Raw genomic sequence first — 16971 nt, forward strand, 5'->3', positions numbered from 1 at the left:
AGAAGACCTACAACCGAATCCTGGAGTGCTTCTACTGGCCGGGGGTGAAGAAGGCAGTCCAGGGTTATTGCAAAATCTGCCCAGAGTGTCAGAAGACCGCTCCGAAGGTAAACTACCAGAATCCCTTAATTCCGCTACCAATAATTGACATCCCCTTCCAGAGGGTGGCCATGGATATAGTAGGACCCCTGCTAAAGTCCAATATTATATCCTGGTCATCATGGATTATGCCACCCGGTACCCAGAGGCAGTTCCGTTGCGTACTGCAAATGCTAAAGCAGTGGCGAGGGAATTATTCCTTCTCTTTAGTAGAGTGGGAATTGCAAAGGAAGTTCTAACTGACCAGGGAACCTGCTTCATGTCTCCGGTGATGAGGGAGATGTGCAAGCTGCTGAAGGTGAGCCAAATAAGAACCTCCAGGAGGCTACCAGCAAGGCTGCGCTCACTTTAGACCACCAGCCCCTCACACTCTCCTCCACCGACGTGTGTGCAGCACTGAGCAGGGTTAATGCACGTAAGGCTGCTGGCCCTGATGGCGTCCCGGATGCGTGCTCAGGGCCTGTGCTGGACAGCTAGCTGAGGTCTTGACTGACATATTCAACCTGTCACTAGCCCAAGCTACTGTCCCCACGTGCTTTAAAACCACCTCTATCATGCCAGTGCCAAAGCACTCCACCGCAGTGAGCCTAAACGACTTCCGCCCAGTTGCACTCACTCCAACCATCATGAAGTGCTTCGAGAGGCTGGTCCTGGCTCACCTCAAAACCTGCTTACCACCCACACTGGACCCCTTCCAATTCGCCTATCACAAGAACAGGAGTACGGAGGATGCCATCTCCACGGCATTACACTCCACCCTTTCTCACCTGGACAATAACAACAGCTACTGTATGTGAGGATGCTGTTCATAGACTTCAGTTCAGCTTTCAACACTGTCATCCCCTCCAAACTAATCACGAAACTCAGTCACCTGGGTATCAACACTTCCCTCTGTAACTGGATACTGGACTTCCTATCCAACAGACCCCAGTCTGTTAGGGTAGAGAACCACACCTCCTCAACCCTCATTGTGAACACGGGCGTGCCACAGGGCTGTGTGCTAAGTCCTCTACTCCCTCTTCACCTACAACTGCACACCTGTACACTGTTCTAATACCATTGTCAAGTTTGCAGACGACACAACGGTGATTGGCCTCATCAGTGACAGCGATGAGTCGGCCTACAGAGAGAGGAGGTCCAGCACCTGGCGGTATGGTGCGCTGACAACATGGCTCTCAACGCCAAGAAGACCAAAGAACTAATTGTGGACTTCAGGAAGAAAACTGGCACACACATCCCCATCCATATTAACGGGATGGAGGTTGAGCGTGTCGCCAGCTTAAAGTTCCTGGGTGTGCACATCTCTGAGGACCTCTCTTGGACCCTAAACACCTCATCCCTGGTAAAGAAAGCACACCAGCGTCTCTTCTTCCTGAGGAGACTGAAGAAGGCCCATCTGTCTCCTCAGATTCCAGAGAATTTCTACCGCTGTACCATAGAGAGCATCCTTACAAACTGCATCTCAGTATGGTATGGCAGCTGCACTGTCGCGGACCGTAAATCACTGCAGAGGGTGGTGAAAACTGCCCAATGCATCACCGGTTCCTCACTCCCCACCATTGAGGCTGTCCAGAGCAAGAGATGTCTGCGGAGGGCACGCGGCATCGAAAACGACAGCTCTCACCCCAGCCACAGACTGTTTGCCCTCCTCCCCTCTGGGAGGCGCTACAGGGTGCTCCGTTCCTGGACCAGCAGGTTCAGGAACAGCTTCATCCCTGCGGCTGTCACTCTACTGAACTCTGCCCCCCACCCCCACACACATCTCCCTCAGTGACTGTACTCCTCCCCCCCCTCCACCCTGGCTTGACTGCCACACACCCTCCTCCAGCCACTGAACATTTGCACTGGCCCAAGCCAGCAACTAAGCGGCAAGTAAAAACATTTCTGGGCCTGGTCGGCTATTATCAGTGCTTTATACCTCACTTTGCCACCATTGCAGCCCTGCTACACGAGATGACAAAAAACAGCCACCCCCACCAGGTCCTTTGGAGCACCGAAGCTGAGGAAGCCTTTGCAACCCTTCGGAAAGCTTTGTGCACTGAGCCGATCTTAAGCACCCCTACAACTTCCGGGACACGTTTGTCGTCCATACAGATGCCTCAGGATCAGGGGTTGGAGCTGTGCTGTCCCAGGTTAGAAGAGGAGAAGAGCGGACCCAGTGACCTATATCAGCCGTAAGTTGCTAAAGCATGAGTTGAATTATTCTACTGTAGAGAAGGAATGTCTGGCAATATAATGGGCACTGACAAAGCTGCGGTATTACCTCCTAGGCAGAAAGTTCACCCTGGTAACAGATCACGCACCACTAAGATGGATGTCTACAGCCAAGGACACTAATGAACGAGTTACACGATGGTTCCAGGAGTTGCAAAACTTTAATTTTTCTGTTGAGCACAGGTCGGGAAAAGCGCATGGAAATGCAGATGCCTTGTCCAGGAGGGAGGAATGCTGTTTCGTTGACGCTCCTAGCCCCAACCTGGAGCTGGTGGAGGGGGGGTGTGTGGAGGAACCGAGCACAGGAGGCGGATCGAGTTTGGCCTGTATTTTGACCTTAATAATTAAAGGACCCTTTTTTGTTTTGCACTTCCTGCCTCTGAGCCGCTTATTTTATGCAGGGAGCTGGCCTCCCTCCCCCTGGGTTGCCACAACCACCACACAGACTATTTGTTTTCACCTGACTGTCCCAACGCAACCCCCATAGTAACATATTGACTGGTCTCCGGGGACAGTGATTGTATGAAAGAAGGAGTGTTCGGAGAGATGCTTTCCAACAAGGCTCCATCTCAAACCGTTCAACCTGCCCCTCAGCCAAGGTACCGGCATGTTACCATGACTTAAAGGAAGTATTTAATGGCCCGAGCCACTTCTCTAACTCCACATCAGGAATATGATTGCGCTATCGATCTGCTACCAGGATCATCTTCCCCCAGGGGGAGAATCTATTTCTCAGTCTGCGCCTGAGACACAGGCGATGAAGGAATGTGACCACCTCATTGGCATCAGACCTTCTTGTTAGCAAGAAACACAACACCCTTTGTCCTTGTATTGATTACAAAGGTTTGAACAACATCACAATCAAGAAGAGGTACCCACTTTTCTTCGGCATTTGATCTGTTACAAGGTCTTTACTGAGCTTAATTTAAATTCAAATTCCTTCTTGACTACCAACTATTCATGAAATCTACACGTGTCCACTGTTTTCTTCCTGGGGTTTATTGTGTTGGAGGGCTATGTGCAAAAGTGTGACGACTCGAAGAGACAGAGAAGACTAACTTCCTGTTTTATTCTTGTAACCACTACACTTTCTGTATTTAGTTTCTCGATCTTTGTTTCTCCCCACAGCTGAGTTTAGTTTGCAATTCCCTTCACCTGTATTTAAGCCTCAGTTCTCCCCCCCCCCCCCCCCCCCCCCCCACTTGTACGTGTCAGGTAATCTTTTGTCCTTCCCAGAGTTGCATGTCTGCAGTCAGGTGATTCCCAGGCCCTTTTCCTTTTTTTTGTTTCATCAAGGGCGTGTGAAGTCCCCTTGTGCCTGTGCTGCCTTTATTTTGTCTCGCATCATTTGATTCTGCAACTAAAAAGTAAAAATATTCAAGGGCTCCATGATCACGACCCCCAGGATGCAAAATACAGAATAATTTACAGTAGTATGAAGTAAATATACTCAATACTTCAAAAACTGTCAAGTGCATTTGATGTACAGATGTGCAAATGCTCATAGAACAAATGCACCTCAAAGCCACTCACTCACATATGATTTTATGAAAACAAAACTCATGAGCATCAGTATAATCTGGAAAAATTGACCCACTACATAGAGAGGGAAGGAAGTTTAATCCATTTTCACAAAAAATAAATAAGCAACCACTTTCAAAGCATCCTATATATTTAACAACACCTATTCCCAACACAAATGTATTGAACTGATAGAGCCATCACAGAGGAAGTCCACAGACAAGACAAGGACAATCAAGTTATAGTGCAATATAAACATTTTGAAATCTGCCTGTTTTTTTCTCAACAATAAACAATTTACAGAAATGCTACATAATCTGGCAATATACACAATTTTAATCCTAAATAATGGGAAAGTGCATGTTTAAATTTGAAATGCTTGATTTCATTTGGCACATTTCACAGTGGCATTTTCTGGACTTTGAATGTGCAAACTGGTGTACAATATCTTCAAAATCAAGGGCACTAACAAGTTCATGGTCGATGGCCAAGAGAGAAAGTGCAGAGAGCCGTGTCTGTGACATTGTGTTCCTCAGCTCGTTTTTAACTCGTTTCAAAACAGAAAACGACCTCCCACCCTCACAGACACAGGCAAGGTTAAAAACATTCTTAGTGCAACACAAACATTTGGAAATGTCTTAAGTCCATGTCTCTCAAGAGCTTGCAGAAGCTGTACAGGTGAAGTCTCATTCTGCACAAAGTGCTTGAACTGAATAAGTTCGTCTGAGAAGGAACTATCCAGATCTGTCGGATAAGTGGAGCACAGTTTAGCAGCTCTTTCACACACATCACTGCAGTCCCTCTCAAATAAAACTCCAAAGAGGTCACACACATGTGTGTAGGCTTCGATGCGCTTGGATAGGCACGAACAAAGTCTGTCAATGATGACATATGTTTCAACCTTAAATCTCTGACTACTATCAGTAAAAGCTACTTCACTGTCATCACCAGACTCGTCTGCAAATGTCTTTCTTTTTCTCAAACGTCGAGTGTCAAACTGGTAGTTTTGTGTTTTTCTTCGAGCTCTGCAAACTGTTCTCGTAGAGTGCCAACATATGAATGCAGTAACCGCAAAAGGCCAAGAGCAGTAGCTAAATCTATATCGCTTCTTTGGAGTTGGTCACTTGTTGCCTTAATTCTATGCAGTACCCAGTCCCACAACATGTCATTATTACGTCTCAAGTTTATCAAGTTTTGTGACCAATGCAGCAGCTTCGAGTTTGGTTTGTCTTTTCTCATCACAGTCTGAAGCTATTTTGGCTAATATATCTCTGATTGCCATGTAATTTTCATTGAGAGCTTTTGTGGAGTCTGCTCTGCAACTCCATCGAGTGCTGCTGAGGGATTTTAGAGTATCTAATGTAATGTTCGCTGTTATGGAAAACTGTATTCCAGCGATGTGTTTGTAGCAGTGTGGAAATAGGGTTGTCCTGCTACAGTTAACTGCGCCTGCCGACCACTAGGGCGGCGGTACTATATAAAGGCTGCCCCCCTCCTCGCGCCCCACTGATGTATCATTTCCGGGTCAGGTGTCTGTCTGCGCAGAGTAGCGACAGAGTGCTCCGTGCCCCGTCTTCCCTTTTGCTCTTGGGTCCTCTCAACCGGTGGTAAGTGTTCTCCCTCTCCGTGTTAGACCGAACGATATTCTGTGGCTAACGTTATTGTGGTCGCAGGTAGATGTCTTCCTGCCTTATGGGTTTTCTCTCCCTCCCTCTCCCTGTGCAGGTTTGACCTGGGAAACAGGTACTTGACTTTAAACTAGCTTCCAAAAGTCTTTGACATGTAGCTTGGCAATGCTAACCCTATTTTCATTGACAGGGAATGCTCATCAGCTGGCTGAAATCCACCGGGGGTGATTTATGTGACAACACTCAGTTGATTCGGGCCACTGCTGCTTTGCCTGCAACTTTGACTGCTGCTTTGCCTGCAACCTTGACTGCTGCTTTGCCTGCAACCTTGACGGCTGCTTTGCCTGCAACTTTGACTGCCGCTTTACTGAGTAGTTAATCGTTTAGTTTGTATTTCTTTTGGTTTGTTCCATTTATTTTCTTTTTGTTTGGGTTACGTGAATTGTTTGGGATTAGGATGATTTTTATGTGAATTATTTTCTTTTTCTGTTTTGTGTTGTAAATTTTTGGTTTAATCCTCTTGTAAACCTTCTTTTTTTGTCATCCTTCCCAGCGGCTGTAGGCTGGTGGTGGCGCCGGTGGTGTGGGTGGTGGTGGTCTTCTTCGTGTGTCGTGTCCCATTGGATTGTTGTGCTATCACTGGGTGAACTCTGGTTTGGTTTTCTCCAAGTTTGTTCTATTAATTTTCCTTCCCCTTCACCGGCGCTTCTCACCATTAGGCCTTAGCGATTAGTTTTCTTTTCTTATTTTGTGAGGAATGTTAGATTTTACGGGAATGTATATTTACTGAATAAAAATGTTTTTGTAACCTGGGAACCACGAGCCCTTGCCTGTTGAGTGAAACGAACCCGCGTGCTTTAAAGGGTCTTGGGCCTATCCCAAGTGGCGTTGCCGGTAGAATAGGGAACCATTTCGCCACACTTGGCGTTGCTGGCAGGACTCTCTCTCCTAACGGCAAGGACGTGTGTTCCCGGGGTGTTTTTAGTTTTTTTTGTTGGTGCACTAATGTCTGTCTTGTAGTCATTTGGGTTTAAGGGGACAAAGCAGCAGTGGTTTCCAGTGGATCCTCATGCCAGTCTGGTGAGGTCTGGTAGAGCAGGTCAGACGTGGGTGACAGTTTTTGGGTTTTGACTGTAGCCATGGAGGAGGAGTTACAGCAGCTCAGAACTCTGATAACTCAGTTAAAGGCTGACAATGAGCGGCTACGACAGGAACAGGCTGGCTCTGGTGACTTACCGTCTACCTCTGTTGTGCCACCTACTGCCCCTTTCACGTCCAGCGTCCCTGTATCAGAGAGGCTGGTGTTTGTACCTCCTGATCGGAAGTGTCCTGTTTTTAGGGGAAGAACAGGTATGGGGTTGAGTGAGTGGAGAGAGGAAATTGAGGCGTGTATGAGGTCCCGGCGGTTATCCCAGTCTGACCGGGCGTTTTTCCTGTTTGACCACTTAGAGGGTGAGGCAAGGGAGGAGCTAAAGTATCGTTCTAGCGCGGAGAGAGAGGACCCCGATAGAGTATTGGCCATTTTACAGGAGCTGTACGGGTGTGCAGAGTCTTATGTTGCTTTGCAGGAGGCTTTCTTCTCAAGAAAACAGCAAGAGGGAGAGACTCTTCAGGAGTTCTCCCTCACTTTGATGGGCCTCATGGAGAAGGTGAAACAGCGTGCACCTACTGGTGTGCCAAATGCAGAAGCCCTTTTGCGAGACCAATTTGTTGAGCATGTGCTGGACAGTTCCCTGCGTCGCGAGTTGAAGCAGTTGGTGCGTAGACAGCCCAATCACACCCTGCTTGCTGTTAGAGCAGAGGCAATTCAGTGGGAGCTTGAAGGTCTACCTGGCGGTGTGAGGGGCCGCAGCCATTCTGTCCCCTCAGTGCTTGGTGTCCAGTATGGTGTCCAAGGTAATCCAAAGGGTGTTGTCCCTCCCCCCCCCTGTGTCAGAGATGAGTGAGATGAGGGAGATGCTGCAGCGTCAGCAGGAGCAGCTTGATAAGCTTACTGAAAGTATTGCTCTGCTGCAGGTCTCTCACCAGCACAGACATCCACCTCGTACTGGTCCGCTGATATGCAGGCGCTGTAATCAGCCCGGCCATTTTGCCAGGGAGTGTCGAGCGCACGTTCCTCACTCACAGCCACAGTCTAATTCGGGTGGGCAGTCTCGTTTCTCATCCGGGTCGGAAAACTAGTGCCCACCGAACTGCAGAGCCACAGTTTGGGAGGGGTCGTTACTGGCTCACAAGTTGCCCCAAGTAGCTCAGAGGTTTCTGAGCTGATTGCGTCGTGTCCCCATTTAGTTGTAGACATAGGTGGAGTAAAGGTTCCTTGTTTGGTGGATACCGGTTCTATGGTGTCTACTATTTCTGAGAGCTTTTTCCACCAGCATTTTGAGCCCTGGGGTCAGGATCGCCTTCGATCGTGTCACTGGCTACAGCTGAGAGCTGCTAACGGTCTGGTAATCCCCTATATCGGCTACTTGGAGCTAGAGGTACAGCTTTGTGGCAAGGTGATGCCCCACTCTGGAGTTCTGGTTGTGAAAGATCACCCTGGTGGTGTTCCGGCTCAAGTGCCTGGTATTCTGGGCATGCATGTCATCCGTAAATGCTACAAAGAGCTCTTTGGGCAGCATGGCCTAACCTTGTTTTCTCAGCCCTGTGTTTCTGAGGCTCCGGGGCCGATTGTGCGAGCACTGCAGCAGTGTTATTATGCGGAGGTTCCTCAGGATAGCCCAGGAAGAGTAAAGGTCAGGGGTAAAAGGGTTTGGCGGATTCCTGGTGGCGTCATGAAGATCGTTGCAGCGACGTGCTCTGAACAATTCTCTGCCTCCACAGTGTTGTTTGAGCCCTTGGAGTCTAGGTTGCAGAGTGGCTTGCTTGCTTCTCCTGCCCTGGTTCAAGTAGTTAGGGGCACAGCCTACATACCAGTGGTTAATGTCGGCTCTGTTGAGGCTGTGCTGCACCCCCGCACAGTTATTGGCACCCTGGGCCCCGTCAATGTCATCAGCCTTCCTGCAGGAGTGACTGAGGTGCCGTCGGATAGGGCGACCATGTCCTCTCACACAGTTTCCCCTACTGTACCACACCAGATGGAAGAGATGGACCTGTCGTTCTTGCCCGCTGATCAGCAGAGTCAGGTGAGGTCTCTACTTGGGCAGTACGCTTCTGTCTTTTCGGCTCACGATGGGGATTTGGGTTGTATTGACCTAATCTCCCACGACATCCCATTGGTTGATGATACACCGGTCAGGCAACGCTATAGGCATATTCCACCTTCGGAGTATGAAGTGGTAAAGGAGCACATTAATCAGCTGCTCTCATCAGAGGTAATCCGGGAGAGCAGCAGCCCCTATGCCTCCCCAATCGTATTAGTGAAGAAAAAGGATGGTGGTCTGCGCATGTGCGTTGACTACAGACAGCTAAATAGTAAAACCAGGAAAGATGCCTTTCCTCTACCACGCATAGAAGAGTCCCTGGATGCGCTATCTGGTGCCTGTTGGTTCTCTACCCTGGACCTGGCCAGTGGTTATAACCAAGTACCAGTTGCCGAATTAGATTGGGCAAAGACTGCTTTTTGTACGCCATTTGGTCTATTTGAATGGAACCGGATGCCTTTTGTGCTCTGTAATGCCCCCAGTACTTTTCAGAGACTAATGCAGCGTATTTTCGGGGATCAGCAGTGCCAGTCTCTGTTGTTATACCTTGATGATATCGTCGTGTTTTCTTCAACAGTGGAACAGCACTTGGAGCGGTTAGAAGTAGTGCTAAGCCGACTTCAAACCGAGGGCCTCAAGGCCTAGCTAAGTAAATGTTCATTCTTTCAGAAGGAGGTCCTTTACTTGGGCCATGTGATCTCTGCCGAGGGTGTCTCTACCGATCCGAGGAAAATTTAAGTGGTAGCCAATTGGCCGATTCCCACTACCGCCTCGGAGCTGCGGTCTTTTCTTGGTTTCGGCAGTTATTACCGGCGTTTTGTGGAGGGCTTTGCTGAGTTAGCAGCCCCCTGCACAAGGTTGTGGCGGAGGTCGGCCATGCTAAGAATGGTAAGAGGTCTGAGCGTGGGTTCGAGTGTTGGACTGACGACTGTCAACGGAGCTTCCAAACACTGAAAGCTAAGCTCACCACTGCACCGGTGCTGGCTTATGCAGATTTTTCCCTCCCCTTCATTTTGGAGGTTGATGCGAGTCATGGCGGTTTGGGAGCTGTGCTCTCCCAAGAGCAATCGGGGAAGGTAAGACCGATAGCCTACGCTAGTCGAGGCTTGAGGCCCACCGAAAGAAACATGTTGAACTACAGCTCCATGAAGCTTGAGTTTTTGGCCCTCAAGTGGGCCATGACCGATAAATTTAGAGAGTACTTGTTGGGCAATAAGTGTGTGGTTTATACTGACAACAATCCCCTTAGTCACCTGTCCTCTGCTAAATTGGCTGCTACTGAGCAGCGATGGGCAGCCCAGCTTGCCTCATTCGACTTCGAATTGAAGTATCGATCCGGGAGGAGTAACAAAAATGCTGATGCCCTCTCCCGTCAGCATCCCCCAGGTCCTCAGGATATCCAAGTGATGCTCCCTGGTACTGCGATACCTCAGCCTTTGCAGCAAGCCTTGAGGTCTAGACCGATAGAGGTGACCCAAGCTGCCATTGTAGCATTGCCACAACACACCCCCTCTGAGATGTGTGCCTTTCAGCGGGCTGATCCTGTTATCCAGGAGCTGTTGGAATTTTGGGACCCAAAGCGACGTCCCAGCCCCGAAGAAAGGGCACGGTTGTCCCGGCCCACGCTGTCTCTCCTTCGACAGTGGGACCGTCTGGTCGAGAAGGATGGAATCCTTTATCGCCAGATGTTCCGCCCTGATGGTGCGGAGGCTGTGCTTCAGCTGTTGCTTCCTGGTACACTGAAAAGTGAGGTTTTGACCCAAGTCCACCAAGAACATGGTCATCAGGGAGTAGGGCGGACACTGGCGCTCCTCCGTTCTCGGTGTTATTGGCCTGGCATGTCTTCAGATGTGGTCCAGTGGTGTCAGACATGTGAGAGGTGTCAAACTGCTAAAGATGTACACCCAACCGCTCGCAGCTACATGGGCCATCTGTTGGCGTCCCGCCCTAACGAAGTCCTTGCCATAGACTACACTGCTTTAGAGCCTGCCCAGAATGGGGTGGAAAATGTCTTGGTGATGACAGATGTCTTCAGTAAGTATACAATAGCCATACCCACCCGAGATCAACGCGCCCCTACGGTGGCTAAGGTTTTGGTGGCAGAGTGGTTTTACAAGTTTGGTGTCCCTGCCCGGTTGCATTCTGACCAGGGCCGTAACTTCGAAAGTTCCCTCATTCAACAGCTTTGTGGTTTGTACGGTGTTGTAAAAACCCGTACTACCCCATACCATCCAGCTGGGAATGGTCAGTGTGAGCGGTTCAACCGAACCCTCCACAACTTGCTGCGCACACTGCCTGTGTCTCGAAAGCGGGACTGGAACGCATGCTTGCCTCAGGTGTTATACTGTTATAACACCACACCCCATCAGGCTACTGGAGAATCCCCTTTTTTCCTAATGTTTGGTCAGGACCCTAGGCTTCCGGTGGATTTCTTGTTGGGTAGAGTTGAGAGTCCAGTTGGTGGAACAGTCCATGAGTGGGTGCAGGAGCATCAGGCTCGACTACGGGTGGCATTTGAAGGTGCAAGGGAACGCTTGCAACATGCGGCCGACCGCAAGAAGCAAACCCATGATACCCATGTTAAGGACATGCCATTGGGTGAGGGTCAGTTGGTGTTCTTGCTTGACTTCAGTGCAAGGGGGCCCCATAAGACCCGGGACCGGTGGAGCTCTGTGAGGTATCGAGTGTTGAGGGCACCCAGGGAAGGCACCATTGTGCCAGTAGATGACCCGACAAAGGTCAGGCAGGTTCATCGCAACATGCTGAAGGCGGTGGTCGGAGTTAACCCCCTTGACGGTGCCCCTCCTTGCAACCTGGTGGTGGAGGAGCCACCCGCTGCGGATGAGCCGTCATACGAGGATGACTTGTGGGTTCTTGAACAATCTCCCCCTGTGCGCCCTTCTGCTTTGCCCTGCAACAGATCGACTTTGAACCCTCTACCTCCACACAAAGGGCTAGTGTCATCTGACCCAGATTCTCCTGGGGGTAGCTCGCCGACGATTCCACCTGTTGGAGCATCGACACTTCGGGTGGCCTCTCCAGATGGCTGTTCTGGCCCCAGCTACGTGGCCCCACGTCGGACCACACGGTCAACTGCCGGCCACCATAACAATGTTCACCATCTTCCGCGGCCAATGGGAGAAGTGCCTGTTGCTAATCCTCCCCCTGTCGTGTCTAATTCAGTCTCTGCATTTTTTTGACCTTGGTGCCAATTCATAGCACGTGCATTGATTTGTCCATCGTCGGGGCGTCGATGCAAGAACTGGGGGGTAGAATGTAGCAGTGTGGAAATAGGGTTGTCCTGCTACAGTTAACTGCGCCTGCCGACCACTAGGGCGGCGGTACTATATAAAGGCTGCCCCCCTCCTCGCGCCCCACTGATGTATCATTTCCGGGTCAGGTGTCTGTCTGCGCAGAGTAGCGACAGAGTGCTCCGTGCCCCGTCTTCCTTTTTGCTCTTGGGTCCTCTCAACCGGTGGTAAGTGTTCTCCCTCTCCGTGTTAGACCGAACGATATTCTGTGGCTAACGTTATTGTGGTCGCAGGTAGATGTCTTCCTGCCGTATGGGTTTTCTCTCCCTCCCTCTCCCTGTGCAGGTTTGACCTGGGAAACAGGTACTTGACTTTAAACTAGCTTCCAAAAGTCTTTGACATGTAGCTTGGCAATGCTAACCCTATGTTCATTGACAGGGAATCCTCATCAGCTGGCTGAAATCCACCGGGGGTGATTTATGTGACAACACTCAGTTGATTCGGGCCACTGCTGCTTTGCCTGCAACTTTGACTGCTGCTTTGCCTGCAACTTTGACTGCTGCTTTGCCTGCAACTTTGACTGCTGCTTTGCCTGCAACTTTGACTGCTGCTTTGCCTGCAACCTTGACGGCTGCTTTGCCTGCAACTTTGACGGCTGCTTTGCCTGCAACTTTGACTGCCGCTTTACTGAGTAGTTAATCGTTTAGTTTGTATTTCTTTTGGTTTGTTCCATTTATTTTCTTTTTGTTTGGGTTACGTGAATTGTTTGGGATTAGGATGATTTTTATGTGAATTATTTTCTTTTTCTGTTTTGTGTTGTAAATTTTTGGTTTAATCCTCTTGTAAACCTTCTTTTTTTGTCATCCTTCCCAGCGGCTGTAGGCTGGTGGTGGCGCCGGTGGTGTGGGTGGTGGTGGTCTTCTTCGTGTGTCGTGTCCCATTGGATTGTTGTGCTATCACTGGGTGAACTCTGGTTTGGTTTTCTCTAAGTTTGTTCTATTAATTTTCCTTCCCCTTCACCGGCGCTTCTCACCATTAGGCCTTAGCGATTAGTTTTCTTTTCTTATTTTGTGAGGAATGTTAGATTTTACGGGAACATATATTTATTGAATAAAAATGTTTTTTTAACCTGGGAACCACGAGCCCTTGCCTGTTGAGTGAAACGAACCCGCGTGCTTTAAAGGGTCTTGGGCCTATCCCAAGTGGCGTTGCCGGTAGAATAGGGAACCATTTCGCCACATGTTGATGCGCTGCAAAATGTACACAGGGACTGCAACAGTTCAAAAAAGGAGTTAACCTCCTCACAGCAATTATCAACGCAGTTAACACCCACGAGGTTCAGCGAATGGGCAGCATACGGTGTATAATGAATTAGTGGGTTTTGTTTTTTCAAGTCCGCCTGGAGCCTGCTGTATTTGCCAGACATAATGCTAGCATTCCCAAAACTTTGACCACGACAGTTTGACAAGTCTAACCCCAAGCCTCGCACCATTTCAATCACAGATTCAGCTAGGCTTGCACCTTTATGGCTGTGGATGGGCTCAAACCCATTGAATCTTTCCACTACTCTTTCCTCTGCTATCACTTGCTTAGTTTTGTAACTCATTAATGAAATAAATCCCTTACACACAGTTGAGGACATGGAAGATGGCTTACCTCTTCCCTTGTTGCCATGCTTCTCAAGGTGCTCCTTTAAAAAGGGGTCAAACTCCGCAAACGTCGGTTTGCCGGTCGAGAGGTGCACAAAGTTGTGGAGGAAAATACGGGACAAATGTGTCCGCGATGAAAAACAGCAGTGTCGATGCACGGGGCAATAAAGTCTATGATAAATGAGTAAACAAACCAACGACTTCCACACACAAAGACGTGACTCTCTAGGTCGTCTTCAACAAAAACACATTACTCCACCTGTTGTTCTGGAGGTGAATTGCTCTGCAACACACGCAAGACTTTTAGAACCGTGAATTGAAACGAGTGCGTCGACGCAACGACGCAGACGCAGAAGCATGCCCCAGCCTTTACTGAGAAAAATGGTGATGTGTTCAATACTTATTTCACCCGCTGTATATTGGAGACCGAGAATTGCTTGCCGTCAAAGTAGCCCTGGAGGAATGGCTTCACTAGCTGGAGGATGCGGAAAACCCATTCCTGGTATGGACGGACCATAAAAACATGCTAAAATGTAATAAAACAAACCATGCTAAAATCAGCCGCAACAACCCAATGCCCTCCTGGTGACATGAACACCAGAGACGAGAGGTGTTTTGTTTTGGAATACGGTTACATGTGCGTATTTAGATTTTCCGCCACTTTGAATTAAGTTGAAAAATCCAAATCTTGCTCTTCTAAACGCAGTGTTAGATTGTCACAAAATTTTCTGTGGATCATTGTTGGTTCAATGTCCCCCCCGAATCAACATCCCTCCCCCCGGTCAAATCTGGTCAAATTTGTAACATTTGTAAACATTGAACACCTGAACACACCATAATTATTTTATCATGTTTTTTGGAGTAGTAAAGTACCGAACTCCTCCTCCCAGAAATTATTGTTGGAATGCATTAAGCATTCCAAGTATTGTTCTTCTATTCTTTATTTCAACTTATTTTTGGAATGCATTAAGCATTCCAAGTATTGTTCTTCGAATCTTTATTCAACTTATTATTATTCATATTATTATTCTATTTCTTCCGTGCCACCTTTCAACTCCTTCACACTTTCAGCTAATAAATCCTTCAAATATTAAAATGTTCAGCTTCTTTCCGGCTTCCGGGCTATAGCGTTTCAGCTTTCTACCTCTTAAGCTTGAATTTATATAAATCAATAATCATTAACATTTTAACATGGTTTTCACAAGGAGTTTGTTTTCAAATCCTCTTAAACTTCTTCAACTTTCAGATTTTTCAGCTTCGCAAATCTTTCAGCCACAGACACCATTTAAACTTTCAAATGTTGACACAAGTCTCAACTATTTTATGAAAAAAAATGCTTGTTGATATCTATTGTACTTTTTTCATAATCACTGATTATGTTTCACTAGTTCTTCGCTCCGTTTCTGACTTTTACATGAGTGTGTATTGCGTCTGCTAGAGGGGGACCTCGAGGGCTAGAGTGTGGGGCAGCGCCAGAATCTGGTTAAAAAAATATGGAACTTCTGTCCTTGCAGCCAAAGTATACACTCTTGAGGCTTCATTTCTTCAGATTAATGAGGGCATGGTTGTGCTGATTGGATTAATGTGTTCATAGAATCCCAGAGTTCTTTAGTTTTGGCTTAAGGAGTGTTAGAGTCAACCTCTGCCAAAAGCCCCATAGGCCCCATTAGTTTGAATAACAAACATTCTGTCTCCAAACTCCCCCTCACCCAATTCCATCATTACAAAATAAAAGCCTCAACGACTATCTGTGCCTTAACCATGAAGCTCAGAATGAAGCGGTTTCGTTGAAATACGTATTGCTCTTTCAAATACTACTACAACCACTAAGCATGTTACTAGTACTTCTAGTAGTACTACACTGATACTTCTACTACCATACTACTAGTACTTCTACTGCTATTAATACTACAACTACTACTAATGTTATTACAAATACTACTATGGCTATTAGTATTACAGCTGTTTCTACTGCTATTGATACTAAACCTACTTCTACAGCTAGTACTACTAATACCACAATTACAATAACTAATACTACTACTAATATTACTACAAACTATTTTAAACCTATTTTTAGTCATCTCAGCTTTTATTTTTGTATTTTTTTTTTAATTCATTTAAGCTCCTGCAACTTCTGTATTTTTTATAAAATCTATTGAAATTCAGCTTCCCCACTTCCTGTATTTTCAGCAATTCTTTAAAATAATTTCAGTTTTTCTTATGCCTCTTAACAGCAATGTTTTAATATTCATTTCAGTATTTTTTTGCAAGATTTCACATTTTTTTCAGCTGTTTTCATTTCTGCTTTTTCAGCAAATCTATTGAAATTCCATGCAGCCTCTCCCATATCTGTATTTTCAGCAATTTCAAATTAATTTCAGCTTTTTAACAAATGTATTCAAATTCCCTTAAACTTTCTGTATTTTCAGTTATTTAAAAAAATTCTGTTCAGCTTTCAGCTTTTTGCATTCCAACGCATTTTCAGCAGGAAATGCTTTTCTAGTTTCTGATTCTATTCAAATTTGGGCAGTGTGATCTTGAGACCTTTTCCTTTAAAAATTACAACGCTTGAAAAAATTGTGACCGCACAGCATTGGCAAAAAAACACTTTGCCATTTGCCATGAAAATTAAGTTGTTTTAACTCAACTATATCTAATCCCACTCTTTATTTCTCATATGTCATGAGTATGTGTCAGCCTGCCAGGTGTGTGAACGCTGTAAGGTTCAGCGACTGCTCACGTACTTGTTCTGCCCACTGTATATGTACTCCATAATATGACTGATTATATTATCAAAAAGTCTTTGGTCCTAGCACTTCTGACTTCTGACTTTTTAAGGATGAAGAACCAAGACACATAAAATTAACAATTATGCATATTTTGCCGTCCTCTCAACAAAGCACACCTGGAACTATACCCTGTTGTTTTAGTGATGCTGTCCACTCGATACAGGCTAGACTGCTGTTTCTAGTAAGCTGGTTAGAGTTAACGCAGGTACTTTGCTAGTTAGCATAGCTTGGAGCATGCTAGTGTTCAGCATGATGACCTTGACAAAAAGTAAACGTCCCAGAATATTTTTTTGTGTGATTAGTGTTGCTAATCTGTTTGGTGTCGTGGAGTTTTGCTGTACCCTTACAATATTTTTATCTTGCCAATTTATATTGAAAACACGCATAGTAAAGTGAGGGGGGCTAAATACAGTTTGGATTTCCATCCAACAACATCTCTCCCTCATTAGTTGCGAGTTATGCCCCTTTCTCCTAAAGGGGCCCTGTAAATTTGGTCCAGTAAGTCCCCTACATTTGACAGTTGTTTGGCATCAATGTAAACATTTAGAGCCACAGTAATCAAAACGTTTTACAAAGTTCCAGGAGGTAAGAAAATACGTTCAGATGAAACTCAACATAGAAAATATGACACTATCAATAAATTTACTTAATCTGGTGAACATGCATTTTTGTTA

The 16971-nt window shown here is 46.8% G+C and overlaps 1 protein-coding gene across 1 annotated transcript; it reads left to right on the forward strand.

Annotated features, from left to right (window-relative positions):
- Positions 1 to 7605: 7605 nt before the first annotated feature.
- Positions 7606 to 9381, forward strand: LOC144406215 (uncharacterized). Its single transcript, XM_078101453.1, has one exon. The coding sequence runs from the start codon at positions 7802 to 7804 to the stop codon at positions 9248 to 9250; it is 1449 nt and encodes a 482-aa protein (XP_077957579.1). The 5' UTR covers positions 7606 to 7801; the 3' UTR covers positions 9251 to 9381.
- Positions 9382 to 16971: the final 7590 nt, after the last annotated feature.

This window comes from Gasterosteus aculeatus, chromosome 4 (assembly GCF_964276395.1).
Source record: "Gasterosteus aculeatus chromosome 4, fGasAcu3.hap1.1, whole genome shotgun sequence".
NCBI classification, from domain to species: domain Eukaryota; kingdom Metazoa; phylum Chordata; class Actinopteri; order Perciformes; family Gasterosteidae; genus Gasterosteus; species Gasterosteus aculeatus.